Source organism: Bombus vancouverensis, chromosome 10 (assembly GCF_051014615.1).
Source record: "Bombus vancouverensis nearcticus chromosome 10, iyBomVanc1_principal, whole genome shotgun sequence".
NCBI classification, from domain to species: domain Eukaryota; kingdom Metazoa; phylum Arthropoda; class Insecta; order Hymenoptera; family Apidae; genus Bombus; species Bombus vancouverensis.
The window spans coordinates 9,957,898-9,979,815 of NC_134920.1; the positions used below are offsets into that span (position 1 = coordinate 9,957,898).

Below are 21,918 nucleotides of genomic sequence, written 5' to 3' on the forward strand. Positions count from 1 at the left end.
AATAAACGTATTTGTTAATTGCGTTATTTAGTATCTAGATCTCGATTGACTAATATATAAATCACTCTTTTGATTATACCCAAATGCTTAAAAATTATATATTATGAGTTGTACCAGGATTTCCTCTACTTATATTTGAAATTATGAATGTTTCCCGCGCTAGTTATTTGGTAGGTGGCACTAATTTGTCTGGCTTTCATATCGTTCTGTTGTAAATAAACTAATAATGGACATTTTATTTATTATCATTAAGTTTTTTTGACCACCCGTGATATGAATAAATGTAAAAGGAATCAATGTATAGAATCAACAAAATATGAAATGTTTAAATATTTTTGTATGAATTAAATTCAAAATCGAAAAAAGTTGTCGAATAAGAACATATTTCATTAAATAGTTTCATCGAATAATGTATTAAAGAAATTGTGTTTATCTGCTATTAATGTAAAAATTGTTACTTTGGTAAATATTATCTTTTTTTACATTTTTAATACTTAATCAATATTTTAGTTACCTAACCTATATATTTGTTTTTATTTACATTTACGTTATTATACTTATCTGTAAATAAATAAACATTTCTTTGTTTCTAAGTTACCAGAAGATTATAATACTTTTAATAATATTGTACAAAATGGAAGTCATTGAACTTGTTTCGGATGATGAAGCATTAGGGGATAACACACAAAAAAATAGAAGTTCAATAATTTGCAATTCTAATTGTGTCAACTTTGAATGTTCTTCTGGAGTAGATATGAAATTAGCACCTTCTTTTGCATGCGCTTTTTATGGAGTGAATACAGAAAAAAAGAAAAAGCGTATGATATGTACAAAGTGTTTTATTGTTGCTTTAGAACACCAAAAGGTTTGACTTATAAAATATGTATTTTTGACTACTTAATGTGGTATAGTAAGAGACAGATTTTTGTTTGATATTTACACTATGATATTAATTTTCATAGCAATTGGTCGCAGCTTTAGTAGATCGTAAGCCATTATTGAAGTGTGAATTTCCTGACCGTACAATGGAGGTAGAAATTTCTGATAGTGATGATTCAGATGATGAGAAAAAGAAAGATACATGTGATGAGGGTAAAATTAAAATTGTATTACAATGTATTATGTATATTTGAGATATTGGTACATGTTTTATTTGTTTCAGAAAAATATTTGCCAGAAGAAATGCTTGCGGATATGGAAGAAATGTTAGATAGCACATTAAACAATATTTTGGAGAAGTATGATGTTGACTATCAAATTAAACAAGCTCATAATGTACTAAAAGATCAGTGGGATAGAATAGATGGTATATAATTATTTTGCAAAGTATAATTTATATATATTTGTTACATTTGAATTAGATCACATAATTTTTTAAACAGAACAAAATGAAGTTCTGGATAAAACAATTAAAGATTTGATGTGTACTATGGATATGTTACGTAATAATTTATATGACGAATTCAGACCACAAATTCAAATGCTCGAAGAACTTCAAATAAATGATGGATATGTGGATAATGGATTTTATCCATTAGTGGCAACAAAAAAAGTTACACAAATAAGAATTGCCTCTTCAACGTTAGAAGATAATCAACCAGAAGTTTTACCAATTGAACAAGATAATAGCCAAGTTGTGGTTTTGGATTTACCTCCAATTGGTCCACTTGTGAGAGCACAGATAGATATTGATACCATTGTATATATTATGAAGCATCCACTTATGCCATGGATTAAAGCAAAGGTTTGTGAATATATTCTTACTTAAATTTTATACAAATAGTTCTACATTTAATCTACTTAAAGATTTACTTATTGTTTACTAGGTGCAAACTGTAGTCTATAGAATTCCCTTACATTGTCGTGTAAAATTATTACAAAAGAAGTATAATTCTGTTACTAAATCTGTTTCTGGTAAACAAATCGCAGCTGCTGTAACTAGCCAAGTAGTAATTCCAATTGGTACACGAGTAGTTGCTCTATTTAAAGACGTTTCATCTAGTAATTTTTATAGTGGAGTTATAGCTGAACCACCAAAAGCTACAAATAAGTATAGGTATATTTCATAGATGAAATTTTAAATAAATTAATAATATATGAATAATAGTAAGTAATAATAGATTTGTTACTTTTTTAGATATTTGGTATTCTTTGATGATGGTTATGCTCAATATGTTGAGCACAAATGTATTTATTTAGTTGCTGAATCTTCCAATAAAGTTTGGGAAGATATACCTAATGAATCTCGTGATTTTGTGAAGAAATATATTGAAACATATCCTGAAAGACCAATGGTCAAACTACAAACAGGACAAGTAGTAAAAACAGAATGGAATGGTAAATGGTGGGTTGCAAGAGTAATTCAAGTTGATGCAAGTTTAGTACAAATGCATTTTGACGCTGATGGAAGAACAGAATGGATCTACAGAGGTTCAGCTAGATTAGGGCCTTTATATATTGAACTTTTAAAAGCCAATGCTAGACAACAAGGACATCATGCATCTGTCAATACACCTAGTCGACATCGACTGCCTGCTATCTCTAATGTATGTGAATCATTTTAATTCTATTTTTATAGGAGATAATTAATTAATGTAAATCTTACTAATATTTTAGAAAAGCAATTTACCTTATGTAGAATATACATCTAATCTAGAACCTGACGAAGAAAGATTTTCTCAATTAGAAAAAGAACAGAATATAGTAAATGAAACTACAAATACAGTTACATCAAGTGCACCACAGCAATCACGTGCTGTTGCTAGAAAAAGTACAAGTAAAAAGCAAAATATTGTGGATACAAGTTCCTATAATCCTACAACAGAAACAAAACCTTCTCATAGTATCGTTGTAAGTGCATTAAATAAACTAATTATAATTCTTATAAGATAATTTAAAATGAGATATAAGATTTAAAAGCATATATTATCACTTCATCTTAGTACTACCAAACGCAGAACAAGATTCAAACAAAAAAATTTGTTCCACATAAATGTGGCCCTCAGTGCGTTCAAGGAATATCTTTTACACCTGATGACTTGAGAGGTTATTCACCTCTTTCAATACCATTACTTTGTGGTTGGAACAGACAACTTTGTAAATATCCAAAAGGCAAGAAAATTACATTATATCAAGCTCCATGTGGTGTCAGATTACGAAATATGGAAGAGTTACACCAATATCTTCGCAAAACAGGCAGCCCAATGTCAGTTGATTTATTTGATTTTGATTATTGGGTGCATTGTCTAGCAGAATTTGTCTTGGATAAATGTTTTATCAATATAAAGGTAAATAAAATATTACGATTATTGAGATAATTAATACTTGCTTAGTATTTTATAACTCAATCGTTCTTTTTTTAATTTCAAGGATCTCAGTTATGGTATAGAAAATGTACCAATACCATGTGTTAATGAATTAGATCACACTCAACCAGATACCATTAGATATAGCACTCAGAGAGAACCAACAGAAGGAGTTAATCTTAATTTAGATCCAAATTTCTTGTGTAGCTGTGATTGTGAAGACGATTGCCAAGTATGCTCTTTTTATAATAATTTAAATTATAAGATATCTAATTATATAAATCATTTTATAGGATAAAACAAAATGTCAATGTTGGCAATTAACAATACAAGGTGCTACTCTCGGAGGAAGAGTGCCAAATACATCTGTTGGTTACGTATATAAACGTTTACCAGAGCCAGTTACTACTGGAATTTATGAATGTAATTCTGAATGTAAATGTGCTGTAAAAACTTGCTTGAATAGAGTAGTGCAACATCCATTAACATTAAAATTACAAGTGTTCAAAACAGCTCCTCGGGGCTGGGGCATTCGATGTCTAAACGATATTCCTCTTGGATCTTTTATTTGTATATATGCTGGTAGATTACTTACAGAACAGGTAAAAAATTATAATAAGATATAGTACAAACAGTATAACTTATTTTAAGATTTATCTCTAAGGGAGCTAATGAAGGTGGTAAAAATTATGGAGATGAATACCTAGCAGAATTGGATTATGTGGAAGTAGTGGAAAGTATTAAAGAAGGATATGAAAGCGATGTTCTCGAATCAGAAATGCCATTATCTACCACAGAAGATAAAAAAAAATCTATAACTAGCGATGATGAGGATAATACGAAAATAAATGCAAATGATTCAGACGAAGATTTCAATGTTAGTAAATACTTAAATTTCAATGTAGATTCTACAGAACCTTCTATTAGGTAAGTAAAAAGTACTTAATTATTAATAAATGATGTAGTCTATATTAACAGAATATTAATAATAAAGAAAAATTATTAATAATGATGTAGAAAAAGGCTAAGAAAACGAAAACGAGATGATGTCAATCAAGATGGATCTGAAGAAAATAGCGAAGATGGACACGCTGCTAAAACCACCGAAAATATTACGAAGTCTTCTACCAATGAAAATCGTTCAAATGATCTAGATGCAATTACTATAAGTGATGAAGAAGAAAATAGAAGTGGCAGACGCGAACCAAGTAGATTTGATCCAACAGTGGAACCAACGCAAATAGAAAGACCTAAATTTAAATCAGTAAGAGATTTCTTTGGAGAAGATGAGGCTGTTTATATAATGGATGCTAAAACAACTGGAAATATTGGACGTTACTTAAACGTAAGATATATTTTAATTGAAACTTTTACATGACTAGAATACTTCAAAACAGAATTTGGTATTGTTACTTCTATTATTAACATTATATTTGAATTATAATTATTGGTCATTTTTCAGCATTCATGTGATCCAAACGTTTTTGTGCAAAATGTATTTGTAGACACACATGATGTAAGATTTCCATGGGTGGCATTCTTTGCTTTAAATTACATAAGAGCAGGTCAGGAATTAACATGGAATTACAGTTATGATGTTGGAAGTATACCAGGTAAAGTCATCATCTGTAAATGTGGTGCATCTAATTGTAGAGGTCGACTTCTCTAATATGTGACATACTTTATATAAAATTAATAAAATTTGATTAATAAACGTGATTTAGATTTCCCTTTTTTTTAAATAATATGATTTGTTATTATAAGTTGTATGAAATGCGCAACAAAGTATTTTGCTCATCATTAAAAAGATGTCATTTTTAAGTGGTTTAATAATATTTTTATTTTATATCTATATTGTATTTATTGAAATATTAGAAGTTAGTGTACAAAATAAAATAAATGCAGAAAATTTAAAAATCAACTGCACTATATTTTACAAACATAATGTTTTGTCTTAAAATATTTAATATGTTAATAGTGCATTTTATATATAGATATGATATGAAAAAAATAAGATATTAGCAAAAATATATATTTTATAACTATAATAGATACAATTTGTATTTTTGACAATTAACATTTGACAAATAAATTTTGGTATATAAAACGTTTTAATATATATATTATTAATAGTTTATTTTTATTATTTAATTGCATATATATTTTATTTTCTACTAATATATGTTATATTAATATACTGTAAGCAATAATATGTTGAGTAATAAATAAATGATAAATACAGGTTTAATAAAATACAATGATATACATAACAATGATGCACTGGTTTATTATTTTTGATTATTATACACCTTTAAAACTTCTTAAGACATGTTAGATAGTTAGTACCATAAAGATAGCTCTTTAATTTTCTTTTCTATAATTTATACATATCATTCTTGAAACTGAATTAAATTATGTAGTATCTTAATTCAAGCATTCAAATATTTCAATATATACTATAACTTTTTGTCACAAAAAGCTGTTTTAGTTAGTAGGTAGTTGTAAAAAAATGTATAAAAGAAATTTGTAATATTTGTAAATTAATAACAAATATTTAAAACACGATGCTGCTTCTTATAAATGTATCAAAATATCTCTTGCTATATAATGTTACATGCTTTAAAAATAAATTTGTTTCTATTGTTAGTTTGCAAAACAATCTGTATGATATAATATTTTAAAGCTGAAACTATATATATTTTAAATCTCTAAGAGTAACCATATAAAAGAATATGAGTTCATGATTATATGCTCCAGATGTGCAATATATTATTATAAAACTACATGTGTGTACCTATATGTTTTTGTTTTTTAATTTAAAGTGTATAAATATGATAGCCTAGTCATATGCAGAAAATCAAGACAAAGCAATGATGATACTCCTATGAGGAACATTAAAATACTAAAATAACAAAATTATTGCTTCATGATTTGTTTGGCTTTGTGCTAGTGGAATTTAAGCAATTCTTTGATCTCATCCTTTTCAGCAGCATCTAAATAATTTGTTCCATTTGGTGTCAATCCATCTGCTCTAGCTCCTTTTTCTAATAGTAATTTTACACAATTTGTATGTCCTTCCCAAATTGCTGCTAATAATGCTGTTATTCCATGTTTATCTGTTACCTGTAAGTGAATACATTTTGCTTAAATCATTGTAATACGATTCATTTTTAGTATAATTTCTCTAATGTTCATCTCTTATATTTCAAGTAAAACTAATAAAATATTATGTACAATGCTTAGTAAAAAGAAAGATAAATAAATTTTGAATATTTTCATGTTTCAATCTCACGCATATTATCTAATATTTATATACATTTACATTTGCATTTGCACCCTTTTCCAAAAGATATCTGACTACTTCACTTTGGCCATAATCAGCTGCATAATGTAGGGGTGTCCTTCCATCAATCATTTGATTGACATCAATATTCTACCAACAGGAATATATTTAGACAATTTAATATATGTTCACTTGTAAAAAAAGTGTATAACTAATTTGAAAAGGAAATATGAATGATCTTTACAACTATTAGTTTAATCGGGTAATTAGTATTTTTTTATATATTTTGAACTATATAAAATTCTATGAATTCTATATTAAACATCATAAAGCGATATCTTTTTATGACGTTTCTGAGTAGCGGCAATCAAAAAGCAATAGAAGAAAAAGATGATTTAACGTTTCATATATTTGCCTTTTTCTCAACGATATCCCGCACTTGCTCCAAATCACCATTTTTTATTCCCCACACGAGTTCACTCATTTTCGTTGTAAGCTATTAGAAAAATTTTATATATCACACAGCCTCTCAAATTTCTACGTTTATTCTAATCAGTTCACGTTCGTACTCACTCAAGTCTCACGTCCATTAAATTTGGTTAAACAGCGAATTTCGCTGGAACAATCTTTCCAGGCTGCCAACATATATAATAATAAAATGAAATCTTCTAAGATACCAACATTAAAGATAGCGTACTAAAGTCAGATAAAATGAACGATTTTCTGTTCCAATTAAATAACCAATGCTTATTTTATAACTACAATTCTATATGGTGATATTAAAAACAAGTAATGAACTATACTGTTTAATTTTCAATTTGTGTCTATATTCAAAGTTCTCTCCAACTATGTATAGAAATAATGATAATAACAAGGTAGAAATTTTTTAATTTCTCAGTATTGCAAAAGTTATGCCTCTTTGTTTTTAATGTAAGTACAGTAATTTAGCGTATATAATTTAAAATTTATTTATTACAGCTGCTTTTTCATATTTCTTTAATTAAAATTCTATTAGTTATGTTTATAGAACAATTACAAGATCAACTTAAATACTATTTATTCTTCCCAAACATAATGATAATAAGATAAAGATTTCCCAAACACTTGGTAAAACAATTTTTTTCTTAAAAAATTTAAAAATCAAACAAATATTATGCACATTAATTTATATTAGGAAAGTAGTTACGGTATATTGTATTCACTATTGTCGGAAGTACGGGATAAAAAGTACACAGTGTATGTAGTATTGAATTAAATAAGTATTAATTTAATCACATATAATTACAGTCACACATGTTTTTACATTACATACGCAAGACTTTCTACTTTTGGAGAAAAAGAAAGAATTAATTTCCTATGTGACAATTATTGTTTGGAGAAGGGAATAACAAAACGGCTATAGGAGCATCTAAGTCTCGACTTCCAGGACTAGGAGACTGAAGAAACTCAATATTTTCGAACAGATTCCGAAACACTGATATTACTTGTACACCATCGTTTATCAATGATAATGTTAACAATACGCTTACTTTTATCTAAGCTATGTATGTTTTGCTATTTTTTGATAAGTTCTTCGAGTTAACTCCTGAATTATATACAGTATATAATTTTAGTCTCGCATTAAGTTAAGTCGAATTGCGTTGAAGGGTAACAGGATGTTGTAGTAAACCGCCTTCTCGTGATGAAACAACGGGTATCGATGCGCGACGTTAAAAGTAATACATATTCTTTTTGCTTTAAGTAAAGACGTTACCGTTCTTTTCGACAAAAAATCTCAACTAAAATTATTTTTTCCTGTTTCAGTTATTAAAAACAGTTATCTCAGAATACGATAACAGATCTTCGACTTCTACCTTTTAATCGACCGTTCAATTTATTGTAGTTTGCGAAAGTCACGACCTGCATTTTTTTCGTTTCTTTGAAATTTTTTTTAAATTAAAAATTTAAGCCTTCGCCGGAGTCGCTTCCGGGGTTTTCTCGGTCTCTACGATTTCCGTGGGTGGAGGCAAAGTCGGAATTTCCGGATATTCGAGTTTCGCTCCTTCTTCGCATTCGAAAATGGGACAGCAGTCTGGGAACGTGGCAGTCTTGTTAGTTTTGTCTGACAGTTTGCATTTCGGGTTAGCCTTCGGCAGCGGTCCACAGTCTTCAACGAGTTCGAAGAGGCGACCAGAGTTATCGTCGGCTGGCACGCAAGTGGAACGGCCGCAGAATGGTGTCAAATCCCAGGATTTCGTTGGTTCGATGGTAGCGCATCTTGTTGAGGCGAAGCACATACCGGGGAAATCTAAAAAAAAAAGAGTTAGATGGAACTATATAATTTATATCACAAAATTAATCTTTGGCAGTAAGAAATTAAAGTTTCGAATTTAATAATTCTTATCAAAATGTTATTATAACATTCGTATAAAATTTGTGCATGAAATTAAATTCTTTCTAATTCTCTATAGTTTGTTATAATGTTATATCATAAGTAATTGAACGAGTAATCGAATATCGTAACAACTAGACAATCGCTAATATTTTTACGGAATACAAGTTTCTGAATTACATAAAATATATTACATAAAGAAGATATCGGATTGATATGTTGTATTAACTAGAACACTAGATTTGATTACGTAACGGTACAGTCTTTTATGCAATAAAACGTAGCAAATGGTAGCCTTTCTTTGTGGAGAAAGGAATCCATATCGTTTAATTTACTAGGAATAACCGGAATCTTCTACCCGGAAGGTATTGCGTATTTAGAACTGGATTTTTTAGCAAGTAAAAGCAAGTAAAAAGCAAGTAAAAAAACAAGAAGCGATTAATCGTGGTCTATAGTAAATATCCTTATCAAATATCAAATTATTTCCGCGATTCCTAAAAAAAAAAAAAAATTAGAAGAAAAAAATATACATGGCATTCAACATGGTTTTTTTTAAAAAGGAGCAAATCTATATAATTGCAGTAAAAAATTTTTTATATTTATTATATTTATATAATTTCTTCAAGATGTTTTGAATTCCAAATGAATCATCAGCGGATTTTCACCAACTGTGACGTAAAAGTAAAATCTCATTCTATAAGAGCAACGACTTGTACAGGTTGTGATTCTTCGACAGAATGCATCGGTACCGCGCACGATGCGTGGACGTGCTGCATTATCTGATTACACGCACACCTGTGAAAGGTTTCATTACTTTCTAACATTAAGCCATTTTTAACGTCTCGTCGCGCCTTCTAAGTTTATACAGACACACACACGCACGGTATTCTATTATAATGCGTCTCGATCGATCGTAGATAGATGACAGAGGAGTTTCATTGGTGCCGATCGGGCTAGAAACTTCAAGGAGAAATACTTTCACTGTCACGCCGTGTTACCACTTGTGTAATTATCGCAAACTCTGACTAAGCCAATTGCCATACTTTTTTACTTCTTTCTTTTTTCTATTATAGAGTTCCCTGGATTTAACAAGGAAAGTGAATCGCTTGAAATGATTAGAAGATGATTGAATAGAAAGCTTTTATCGCTTGGCAAGATAACGTAATACATCGAGAACTTTAACATAATGTACAAGTTGAAAAATTAAGATAAAAATTGTTTAAAACAATTAAAAAATTACTGAAGTATCTGTCACTTAGGGGGTAAAGTATAACTCGTTCTTCACGTATTTGTGCATTGATATTTGTGTATTTCAGATCTATAGAAGGGACGATAATGGCAGAAATAAAAGAAAACTTTATTCGAAAAAATTATTCAAAAGCTATTTAGCGTTCTTTCCTTTTTAACGACTCGACTTTTTAAACATTACGCAATATGAATGTCTAATTAATTATGAAAGGAAGACGCAATGTCTAAAAAAATAACAAGTATGTCGCTCAAACATGAGTCGCTTGTTACCTTCTAGGAATAAGATTTATTTGAATAATGACGTGTCTGTTACCGTTTTCTCAATGCCAGTTTCGATACGTCGAAGGCATAAAACGATGGGCGTTTACGCCAACGCTAAAAGTGCCGTGGTATACGACACCAGTTCTTGCGAGTCACCTGGATCATAAGAAAGTGATTCGGGAGCCTTTATTGTAAATGATCGGATGTTCAATGGAATATTCCAAATCGAGGAACATTTTGACTCGATATCGATGAGATACAGATACAAGGTTTTTCCTTCTAATACTTTTAAACACCATAATCCATCTTTCATGCAAACTTCATACAGGGAATTAAGTGCTTAGCAAAATTATAATCATATAATAAAGCTCATAATTTCCAATTCATCGTAATGACATTGATTTATTTGAAAGTAAAGCTAAATATAAAATTTAATTCTTAATGATTCAATTGATGGGCGATAACCAATATGGAATCCAGAATCATCGTTGCATCGTGAATTTCAAATTCCGTATACACGTGTACAACTGCAAACAGTACAATTGTTGCGAAAATAAAGTGAGTATGTGAGCAGTTTCACTTTCCTTTCTATATGGAACATACGTGATCTTAAAAAATGTTATTGAATGTGATTTACGCTAATTAATAGCAGGATTGCAGATTCGAAGGAAAGAGAAGCGTGCTATTCATACGCTAACCGAGAAAAGTAACTCGAAAAGAGAAAGGGATGATGAAGTCGACTTCATGGTTTGCTGTGCAATTTTGTTAATAACATTGTAAAATTGCTGGCTGCGGAAAAACTTTAATCTGACGCCATTCACATGGTAAAAGGCAACAATTTCGACCGGTAAATTGGTAAAAATCGTAGACTTTTTATCGCCATCACTGAGTTGAATGTATTGATCTGGAAGGAGTTATAACATACAAACACGGTGCAAATTAATTTGTAATTTTCATGGAAAGAGCTCTGGCCTCGTCACTTTTAAAGCGAGCCATTTAAGGAAGAGGTATAAAGAATGATTTATAGTGGACATTCTTAGACTTTCACCGACATTAAAGATTCATCTGTCTGCAAGGGTCGACTTTCATGCTCGTAGGAGTAACGTTACGTTCACTCACTTTGTTTTTTTCGTCGCGGTTGGCTACGTTTCCGTCTGTTAACGCTTTTCATGGCTCGTGGATCATCAGTGACCCATGATATTCCAGATAGAAATAGAACTTTCATTGAACGGACAAATATGTTCTTCGTTATACTCAAGTAAGATAGATGAGCGAAAAGATCAACGTACCAGATGTATTAAAATGTTTACTTAGAGAACCTTACATGGTGTGTATAGTTATAGAACTCTAATGATATGAAACGTGTTAAGATCTAACTAATTAAATATTTGTCATCTTGAAATGAAATTACTTAACAATTTTACTTAATAATTATTTAAATCTAAGCACGTTTTATTGTGCTCATAATGTAGTATTCTCGCATATATTAGTTTATAATAGTATATAACATAATAGCTTGTCAATTTCAATAACGCTAATTAAGTAGGAACATGAGATAGAGATAATCATAGCTCCTGTCGCTTGGTTGTCCGATCAATAAATCTGCGATCCGACATTTCAATAAACACGCGATATTCTAGAGAAATAACACGTTATCTATTGTATGGTTAATCAATGATGCATGTCGCGTTTAGAAAATTAGTCACTCGTCACAGGCCACGATCACGAATTGCACATCGAGAGAATAATCGAAGGGTAACGATCTCCCGGTTGGAAAGTCGCGAAGCTAAGGGGAACAACAGAGTGCAATCAGCCTCTTTCTTACGAATTTTCATTCTGGCCCCGCTTTCGTCGCCGATGACCCAACCCAAGACCTACTTTCTGTAATCATCCTGTTTCAAAACGGGTACACTCGAACCAATGTTCGTGACTGTGTAAAACTTAACTTCAATGGGAACACGCTCACCTGCACTTAAATAGACATATTTCTCGTTTTTTATATTTCGATGTATTCATTTTTTCATGCATAATAATATTTAATACGTGCATAAGTTTTGTGAAGAAATTTATAAAACTTTGTAAAGGCTCTCCTGTTCACGAAAAGTACAATATTTATTGTATCGCGTGTTTCAAAAAATTTATAAAGTAATGGTAAAAATGTATCTCATATTTGTCTTATCTTTTTTTTACAGATTACAAATTTTCGTTCGCATTATTTTCGTGTCACTCTGTATACCTATTGGCAAACCAATCGTGCGTGGAATGTGATTATGGAACGGAGTAAACAATCGTCTAGCTGTCTTCTACTGAAAATTTCATAATTTCGCCTAATTTCATTATCTTTGTTTCGATAGGATTGAATAAAATAAATGTTCTCAATGCGTAAATGACGTTCAAGACATCGTACATAAACGTACCTACGACGACACCATGTTCAGCATTCGCCGCTAGCAACTCATCAGCAATTCGATTATTCATCGGAATCTAGGTCTGGAGCGAAAAATACGGAGTAACCAGGCCACAGTCTGTGAATCAGCAAGACGCTATCTCCAGATTGTTCTTAGATCCTTCTCAACGATCTCTAATTATAGATTATTGGAACGATCAACAAACGAGGAGAATCAAGGACTATGCTCTGCATCGTTAACGATTACCGTCGATAAATGGTCCAGACTCACGACTTCACGGAAGATTTCTGTGTGATAAAAGTCGCCAACTTGCTTCCTATTCGATTTGTATGGATACTGTGTTCTTGAAACGTCGTTGTGTTTATGTATGTTTTATGTTTGCCTAGCTATACGCTACTAATGTTTTTACCTTTGAAGAATTACAATTCGCACCTCATGGACTCGATACGCGAAAAACTGACTTTGCTGCGGTAAATAGAATGACACTTAATTATAAAAAGATAACATTATTCTAATAAGAGATTAAAACGTGGAAAGTAGTTTTTGTAGAAGGTATTTTACGGTGAACGGTAGGTGAAGTCGAAGCTTATCCGAACACGTATATCCCATATAAAGAAAAGGCTGGAGGGCAGGTTGCGGGATCGATCGAAGAAGAAGAAACGAGTCTTCGCAGTACGAAGACTTTCACGCGATGATGGTCTTGTTATTGTTTCCTATTCTTCTGTTCGTGTAAGTACGTTATTCACCTAAATTGTCACATAACTGTGGATCTACAAACCTATGAAAACGCTTATCTTCTCGATCTATCTTTTTCTTATTTTTTTTAAACGAGGGAAAACATACATCTATCCGCCTTTGTTTGTACTGTTGCAAACATGTCACGACATGGTGAATAATGCGAGAGGACAAGATGGTAACGACAATGGTAGGGTGAAAAGAGCGTGGTTTCAAGGACCTGATTCCTCTATCGCGAATGGAAAGTCGAAGAAGCAGGAATTGTCAAATGAAACTGTGATTTATGCCCATTTCTGCAAACTCGTTGGTATGGTCGCTTCATTTGCAATTCTGGGAATGGTTTTCAAGTCGAACGACTGACGATCCGAGGCAAAGGATGGAGAAAATGTCGAACAATTAACAAGATACGTTTACGCGGTTTTCGATTTTCTCTGCTGATCAGTTTGCTCTTCAAAAGTAATACTGATTCTTAGGCATACGTTATGAATGTGTGTATGTTTTTTAAAGTATTTTCTAAGTGATTTCAGTTTTGGCAAAATGATAAAAATCGTTCTACTTTCGTGTCACGTATGTACCGGGTCACGTCTGCCGTTTCAAAGAACCGCCACACCGTCATCCTGACATACGTTTCTAGGTAAGAATAATACTGTTTGTGGTAGTACGATTGGATGTTGTTAATGCAAAGGAAAAAGGGGAAAAGAATTTATTCGAGTAAAATCGATTGATTTGACAAAATTATCGTGGATAGTATTCTTTTTCTACAATTTTTATTAAAATTGTAACGGCAAACATGTAATAGTTTTGGTATACTTTAGATTCTAAACTACTTTAAATTGTGACGTTTCGTAAAAAATGTTTTACCTTCACAGTATGGCGCAGCTTGCTGTAGTTTTGGAACAACAGATATACAGAAATATGTTATGTTTCATGAGATTCATTATAAAAAATTCTACCTACATTGCTTAATCACCATTTAAATATTTTTAAAAGTTTTAGAACTATCTTTCAGTATCTGGCATAGTTTAATTAGCTTCGTTAGAATTGGCGACCAAATCCATTTACCAGGCTTTCCTAAACGCCTGACAAAAAACATTAGACATTGGTACCACGATATTATTTCATATTTCTATGTGCGCGAGAGAGATCTAGATATACATATTGCAAGGAACTACATAAACCTTTCAAATTCCAGAAACGTTCATGAAGAAAGAAAGAAAAATAGCCCTCAGAAAAATAGAACTCACCGCGAAGAACGTCAGCAGGTATGAGTCTTCTAAACGTTTTAGGACGTTCTTCCTCCTTCTTCTCCTCGGCGGCGAAAACGATCGCTGCGACAAGCAACAGGACCGGGACGAGCTTCATGATCTCGACGATGACACGGACAGAGAGAGAGAGGAAGGAGAGAGCAGACCCAGCGTACCTCTGAAGAGGAAAGGAAAAAAAGGATCTTCGTGTACTCTGATTAAGACTGGTTGGGTCCGATTCTCGTACCGGCATTTTATAGCTGTTCATGGGGCGGGGTCCTGTCGTCCCCACCAAACATTTATAGTCTCTCACCTCTTGAACCACCAGTCACCAAAGAATCGTTCGCGTCCCCCGATGCTCGATCGTGTGAGCTCCTCGTTCCTTGACGACGGACGCGCATGTATACACCTAATCGGTACATGAAGTGTACGATAATATACATATATACTTTGCTCTCACACCATCGAAATATGTAAATCGAATCAAATCCACAACCAATGTTCCACTTGAGAGCGATACATATGACAAAGTGGGTTACCATTTGGTTTACGGATCTTTCATCCTTTTTTTCCTCGTTTCCTTTTTGATTTTGTTATACCAAGTTTCTTGGGCCGCTATTTTTATTCATTCATTAGTGGTGATCAAAGTATTCTTGATTCGATTAATTAGGAGAGAGCCCCAAAAGTATTCGTGATCTCTTAATTAGTGCATCTATACGATTGATATCTCCATAGGAGAATAAAGATTTAATAAAGATACGCGCTATATTAGTTAAGTCTTTCACTGGCATAAATATTATGAAGAAATAACGATGTAATATATTAAGAATAATTAGTTTAACGAACGTTACTAAAAGTTGGAAGAATACATCTGTAACCAGTTGTACTTTCAACAGATCGTCGATAGCTAATGTATTAATTAGCGCTCTATGGATATTTGATTCAAGTTTTCTATCGTAATTTTAGCATAAGGTACAAATCGAAGTAAAAGTTTATATGAATCCAAATTCGTGACAAAGTATATTATATTCAGTTCAGTGAGCATCAATTTTACAACGTCGAACAAAGGGGACTAACAACTTGTTCGTGATCGGGTCACGTGTCGCGAAATCGTCATTGTATTCGAGGAAAAGAGGCTGGGGCTAACCCGTTCTCCTTTCGTTCGCCGGTTTCGTCGTTCTACCACGCACGATGCGCTCTCTTAGAGGCTGAAACAGTCGAATCTTTCACAAAACATCGCTTACCACATCACGAGTTTGCCATTATAAAAACTTGTAAAAGCGTATCGCATATACTTACTCGATGGTAATTGCCAAGCGATTAGGATGCACGCGTGCCCGTTTCGTAGGGTTGATGCAGAAATTTCGACGGCGATGTTTCGTGTCTGTTAAACTATATTCTTTTTAACCAACTTTCGCTGTTTCATTACAGTATCTTGTGGCCAATTAAAGAAGCGGCGTTCTCTCGAGAGCACTACTGTCGCGTAAGAAAACAATAATAACGGGCCATAGAGAGTTTCTTCCGGGCCATTTGAGCCAACAAGTAGGAAGCTAATCGGGTCTAGGTACCTTATGGTTAATAGCGTTTACGTAACAACCGTACGCAATATAGAAATTACGATCGAACTTTAAAAAAATGGAGCTGATAATACCGTTTCTTTAACGTTCGCCAGTTACCACGAACCTGCTCGGTGTGCGATAAATTTATTAACCGCGCAATCGCGTTTTATCATTCTGTTATGCATAATTAACGAGCTGAAATTATGAAAAGTGATCGCAAAGTAAAATCGCGCGATATCACGGAGGAAAGTAAAGAAGAAAGGGAAAGTTGCCTAGTGGCATCGTTCTTCCGAGTGAAGAGACTGTAACCTTCTGAATCACCGATCTCGGAACAAGTTCGTGGTATTTCAAGCGTTAGAGATCCTGTCTTATACCATGAATGTCATTTCTGTAAACAGGTACGTGTTCAGACTTATATCGAAATACACGACGTTCAACCATTCCTTGAGAATAATTTTTGATGATGTTGATATTATAAATAACATTACAGGGATTCCACGAGGTTGTTCTAACATACGTTTGACGAATTATTAACTTCTACGCTATCATGGATCCCTAACGACGGTGAGGCAAGGAACAAAGAAACAGGTATATGCCAGGAAGAAGAGTGAAATTTTTGCTCATTTGCTAGAACAATTTAATAATGTCATCCGTACAATTTCGATTCGCATTTACTAAACTGGTGTCTCTAATCATCTCCTTTGCTTCTGCTCTATTCTATAATATACTCTGCTTGAAGATGTTGAACCTCTTCTGCGGAAATGTTCCTGTATTGCCGTCCTTAGCTAGATCTCTTCGAGTACTTCTTCCCTACTTACTTCACTGACCATTCTTCGGTGTTTTCCTTCTTCAATGGGGAAAGACGTGCCAACGGAGGTAACTTAAGCTCTCCTGCCCATGCACCAGCTTCGGCGGATGCCTCTGAAGTCGCCGCAGCGGCAGATGCAGAAGCTTGTGCTTCCGCAGCAGCGGAGGCGGCTGCTTGTGCTACACCAGCGGCGCTCTCCGCTTGTGCCGAGGCTTCTTCTTCCGCCTCAGCAATGGCGTTCACTGCGGTCGCACGAGCTGCGGCTGCGTCTGCGACTGCTCTGGCTTTTGCGGCCGCAACGGCGGCAGCTGCTGCATCTGCTTCCGTTTTCACCGCAATTTCGGCAACTTTAAGGGCGAGTTGTGTTGCCTTGGCAGCAGCGGCGGCTTTAGCCTGGGCTTCGGCGGCGGCTGCAGCCTCAGCTTGCGCTAGCTCGTTCGATTTTTCCGCTTGGAGAGCAGCACGGGCATTCGCAGCAGCGGCGGTCGATGCGAGCGTTTCCGCCTTTCCGGAGGCAGCCCTGGCCGAGGCCACAGCCGACTCAGCTTCCTCAGCAGCCTCTGCGGCCTCTAAGCTAGCCTTCGTCGCGATTGCTGCGGCGGCAGCCGCTTTTCCTTGTGCTGCTGCTGCTGCAGCAACCAACGCAGCAGCACTGTTGGTGGATTCACCTGCATTCGCGGCAGCTGCCGCTGCTGATTTTGCTTGCGCAGCGGCGGCGGCTTGTGCCTCTGCTGCAGCTTGTCCCGCGCCAAGGGAAGTTGCGATAGCCTCGCCAGAGGCCGCCGCTACTTCCGACGCCCCGGTTCCTAGTTTCTTTCCAAGGATAGGTTCGCCCTTTAGTATGAGCTCGTCCTTCGTGGCAGTTGTCAAGCTCGCTATCTCGGTTTCTGACGTCAATGCCTCGCTTTCTGACGCCAATGCCTCGCTTTCCGAAGCCAATGTCTCACTTCCTGACACCAATGTCTGGCTTCCTGACACCAACGTCTCGATTTCTGAGGACGATGACGTTTCGGTCTTGACCTTTCCTACTTGCGCATTGGCAATGAGTGGTTTGCTTGCGCTGGCCAGACCCCAAACCAGCAGGGACACCGCGAGTATCGATGGAATCTTCATCTTCGAGGCTGCTTCGCAAGATTGATGCCGATTGGGACACGATTTGCCCGTTTTATACGGCCATTGGCAATTGTGAAAACATCGTTGTTATTACGCGAAATGTTGTTTCATGGGTTTCTAAATATTTCTTTATCTTTTCTCATCGATATCATTATTGGTCGAACCAGAGTTTATTTAGGTGGATTCGAGTCTGAAATATAGCGTTTGTTTCCTTTCCGGGCTGGTTCGGTATTGTTCGAATTATTGCAAGATTTTGGCGGCGAACATTTATTATTTCAATTGTACCGACCCAAAAGTAAAGTAATTGCTTTTGGAACCCGTGTTTTGAGAGAAAAACAAACGTTTGGGAATTTTATCGGTATTTCAATTATTCTGCTTCAAGTATTCGTCACATTTAAATTTATAAAAAATATTATATACATGTTTATATCTTCTAGCGTGAAATGTTGCTTTTAACATAGAATGCAAATGTCGTCATTGACATTGAACACTTTTACTAAGATAGCATGCATTTCACCTTTTCAAGATGTATTCGTGCTTTCTCTTAATTAAAAGTGATTCTGTATATTCACCGCGTCTATGCTGAGTGCTTAGTATTCTCCATTAATTCGAAATATTATTTTCTTATTTGCTACTTTCTCAAGCCTATCATTTAATGATTCAGTGTTCTAATATTTCATCGAATCTATTATTATTTGCTTGAATATTATTATTTGCTGCTGCGATTTGGACATTTAAATATTTTTAGTGTAGCTTATATTTCTCAATATTTAGAGACGAAAGTAGTGACAGCAAAATAAAAAGTTGCAAAGAAGGCAATTGAGGAAGGCAAAGGCAAATTAAAGTAAATTTATTTATTACATTCATAGTCTACAAATATATTCGATTAAAATAACATGCTTCACGTAATTATTAAATACTGTAGGTGCTATAAAAGATAAGCTAATCTCTTATCTGCTTTCCAATGTATGCATTAAACAATCACTATTTCGTTTCGCATAATTATTCAGTTGTATTCGATAATCCAATATTTATCGACCAATGTAGCCGTGCATGATTAAGTAATTAGACACCGGTTTTAATGTACATAAATTTAAATAAGTTAATTAAAGTTTGCATACTTTTGTGATAATTTATACTCATATATTTAGTAAGTGTTATTTACTAATTTACTAACAGTAAATACTTGTTGTTTTAATCTAGATCAATTTAATGCAAACCGGCCTGATCTAAGATAACTGTATTTAACGTATATTTATATGTAGTCGAATTGTACACACACATGTGTATTATACGTTCAAAATACAAGCTATTTTTCGTATTCTACGTTAGAAACATTTATCAAATATACAAGATTATAAGAAGACATATTAATTGTTTAAACTTTCATATACTAGAAATCGCAGGCTGCTCTACCGTTGCCGACATCCAGCATCTTAAAGCCGAGCCAGGCATGACTTCAACTCAGCAATCTCACGAAAGATTCTATGGGAGATCCATCTATCACAAAGGATTGGAGAAAAGGAAGACAACGAAAATCATCAAGAAAATACATATTTGCTAAAACAGTGGACCTTTATTATCACGTAGGTAAGCTCACTTCGACAATGTTACTCTTAATTTTTATCGACTCCGTCTGTCGTTCTATAATCATATTCAAATAATTTTCTATCGTGCTCAATCAGAAATTTCTCAAAATCGTCTAAGAAAGACTTCCTCTTGTCCCCTTCAGATATCCCTTCATTTCGTGTCCTTGTCTAAAGCATTTAAGCTGGCACTAGCTTCAGCTAAGGCTTTAACTTCAGCGGCTGACTGAGCCGCGGCACCAGCGTCCCGTCCAAGTCCTAGAACAGCTCCATCTCCGATAGCTGCGGCTGCGGTGGCCTTCGCTGCGGCGGAAGCTTCCAGTTGTGCGGTTTGCGAGTTCTCGCTAGCCCAGTTGGAAGATCCCTCGGTGGCTGCTGCACCTGCGATCCGCGAAGCGGATTGTGCCTCCGCTGCAGCGGCAGCTTCTGCGCTGCTAGCGTCAGCGGCCAACACGGCGGCCTTACTAGTAGCGGCAGCGGTGGTTTCCGAGGAAGCGGTGGCCTTTGTTTCTGTAGCGGCTGCAGCAGCGGCGGTTTGGGCGGCCACTGCGGCGGACCATTTCGATTGCGCGGCGGATTGTTCTGCTCTGAGGGTGGCACCTGATTCAGCGGCGGCTAAGGTGGCGACACGTTTCTCCAAATCGCTGGAAACGTCTTGAGCGATGGTGGCCGTTCTGGAGGAGGCCTGGGCGCGTTCTAGCGCGGATGCGGCTGCGGCAGCCGCGGCGTCCGCGCGAGCAGAGGCAGCTTGTTGCTCAGATTGAGTTTTCAACGCTATCAAAGCCTTCTCCTGTGCCAGCAGCTGTGCCTGCGTTGCTTCTTTTACAGCGGCAGCAGCTTTGGCCGTAGCAGCAGCAGACGCTGCCGACGCACGCAAGAAAGCCTCAGCGAGGGCCAAGGCAGAAGCTTTCACTTTGGCGGATGCCTTAGCCTCTGCGGCTGCAGTTGCCTTGGTACTAGCCAGAGCCGCAGCTGTGCTCTCGCCGAGCTTCGGGGCGCCGTTCTCCTTTCGCTTCGCGCTAGTGTCCACGTTCTTCAATAGGAGCTGCTCCGCGAGGGCAGACTCCTGCTTGGGGGCACTGAGTTCGATACTTGCGTGCACCAGGCCCCATGTGAGCAGGCACGTGACGAAAATCGCTGGGATCTGCATGGTCGACGGAACTTTGCCGATTGATGCCGATTCTTCCGGCACGCGCCAGTTATATACCGGGGGTTGCAGTTGTACAAATAGTTAGGGCAAGTGTAGGGACTATGCAGTTGTGTAAATGCAGGAAGGTGTTGTTGCGATTGGCGTCATTATTCGCTGTCTCGCTTTGTTATTCTCATCTTGATGAAGTTGTAGCTTATTTTTTCGGACCCAGATAGTGTTTACAGGTGTGCTTTGCTTTGCCTGGTGAGGAACATGTGTAATTTTTGTTGTTCCAGCAGAGTTTTGTGTAGAAAGCAAATGTTTAGTGAAATAATAAAAAGATATGGTTGTCTGTTGTTCTATGGTATTTGAAGACGAATTTTTGGATTCGATGTTCAATATTATTTATCGATAATGTACATATTTAGAATTTTGAGGTATTAAAGCGTATTGTATGTACAAGGTAATTTAATTTGGTAGCTTATCAATGAAAGTAATTTTTAAATCCAATAGAGATATTTCTTTCGAAATTACGTCAGTAGCCATATGCCCATAAGATCTTGAACAGTACTTTAAAATTAGCATAGTAAATTAGCTATGACAGACTAAAACAGTTTGAAACGTCTTATAGTTTAGACTTGTTTTAATATTTTGATGTATAGATCAACAATTGCAGTATTAACAATTGCAATAATTACTATTATAAGTAGCATATACACATGTATCGTGTACATTTTTATACATTCTTCTTATACATTCTATACACATTTATTTCAAAAAATCTATCGAGGGTAAAAGTCTAATCTAGCTTTAATTAGTCGATTAATTTAATTAATTAATTAATCAAACCGACATCAATAGGATTATT

The 21,918-nt window shown here is 35.0% G+C and overlaps 4 protein-coding genes across 6 annotated transcripts; 1 reads left to right on the forward strand and 3 right to left on the reverse strand.

Moving 5' to 3' along the window:
- Positions 1-90: 90 nt before the first annotated feature.
- Positions 91-5,024, forward strand: egg (SET domain bifurcated histone lysine methyltransferase eggless). 2 transcript variants are annotated; one of them, XM_033334876.2, is made up of 14 exons: positions 91-462; positions 595-865; positions 963-1,092; positions 1,163-1,306; positions 1,383-1,744; positions 1,827-2,056; positions 2,138-2,546; positions 2,617-2,850; positions 2,943-3,287; positions 3,370-3,537; positions 3,599-3,907; positions 3,970-4,232; positions 4,323-4,650; positions 4,768-5,024. In XM_033334876.2, the coding sequence occupies exons 2-14, from the start codon at positions 635-637 to the stop codon at positions 4,972-4,974; spliced, it is 3,360 nt and encodes a 1,119-aa protein (XP_033190767.1). In that variant the 5' UTR covers positions 91-462; positions 595-634; the 3' UTR covers positions 4,975-5,024. The 2 variants fall into 2 exon arrangements, with proteins under 2 accessions (XP_033190767.1, XP_076478123.1); XM_076622008.1 differs by lacking the exons at positions 91-462; positions 595-865; positions 963-1,092 and having other exon boundaries at positions 1,186-1,306; positions 1,468-1,744.
- Positions 5,025-5,568: 544 nt separating this feature from the next.
- Positions 5,569-7,247, reverse strand: LOC117157125 (myotrophin). Of its 2 annotated transcripts, XM_033334887.2 has the most exons (4): positions 7,162-7,247; positions 7,004-7,084; positions 6,628-6,738; positions 5,569-6,428 (listed from the first exon to the last, which is right to left on the reverse strand). In XM_033334887.2, exons 2-4 carry the CDS (start codon positions 7,070-7,072, stop codon positions 6,252-6,254), a joined length of 357 nt encoding a protein of 118 aa, XP_033190778.1. In that variant the 5' UTR covers positions 7,073-7,084; positions 7,162-7,247; the 3' UTR covers positions 5,569-6,251. The 2 variants fall into 2 exon arrangements, with proteins under 2 accessions (XP_033190778.1, XP_033190777.1); XM_033334886.2 differs by having other exon boundaries at positions 7,004-7,192.
- Positions 7,248-7,829: 582 nt separating this feature from the next.
- On the reverse strand, positions 7,830-15,094 carry LOC117157123 (uncharacterized). Its single transcript, XM_033334885.2, has 2 exons — positions 14,856-15,094; positions 7,830-8,875 (listed from the first exon to the last, which is right to left on the reverse strand). The coding sequence occupies exons 1-2, from the start codon at positions 14,971-14,973 to the stop codon at positions 8,532-8,534; spliced, it is 462 nt and encodes a 153-aa protein (XP_033190776.2). The 5' UTR covers positions 14,974-15,094; the 3' UTR covers positions 7,830-8,531.
- A 570-nt stretch (positions 15,095-15,664) lies between these two features.
- LOC117157130 (uncharacterized) lies at positions 15,665-21,703 on the reverse strand. The gene is made up of 2 exons (XM_076622273.1): positions 20,082-21,703; positions 15,665-18,404 (listed from the first exon to the last, which is right to left on the reverse strand). The coding sequence occupies exons 1-2, from the start codon at positions 21,069-21,071 to the stop codon at positions 17,229-17,231; spliced, it is 2,166 nt and encodes a 721-aa protein (XP_076478388.1). The 5' UTR covers positions 21,072-21,703; the 3' UTR covers positions 15,665-17,228.
- Between the last annotated feature and the right edge of the window lie 215 nt (positions 21,704-21,918).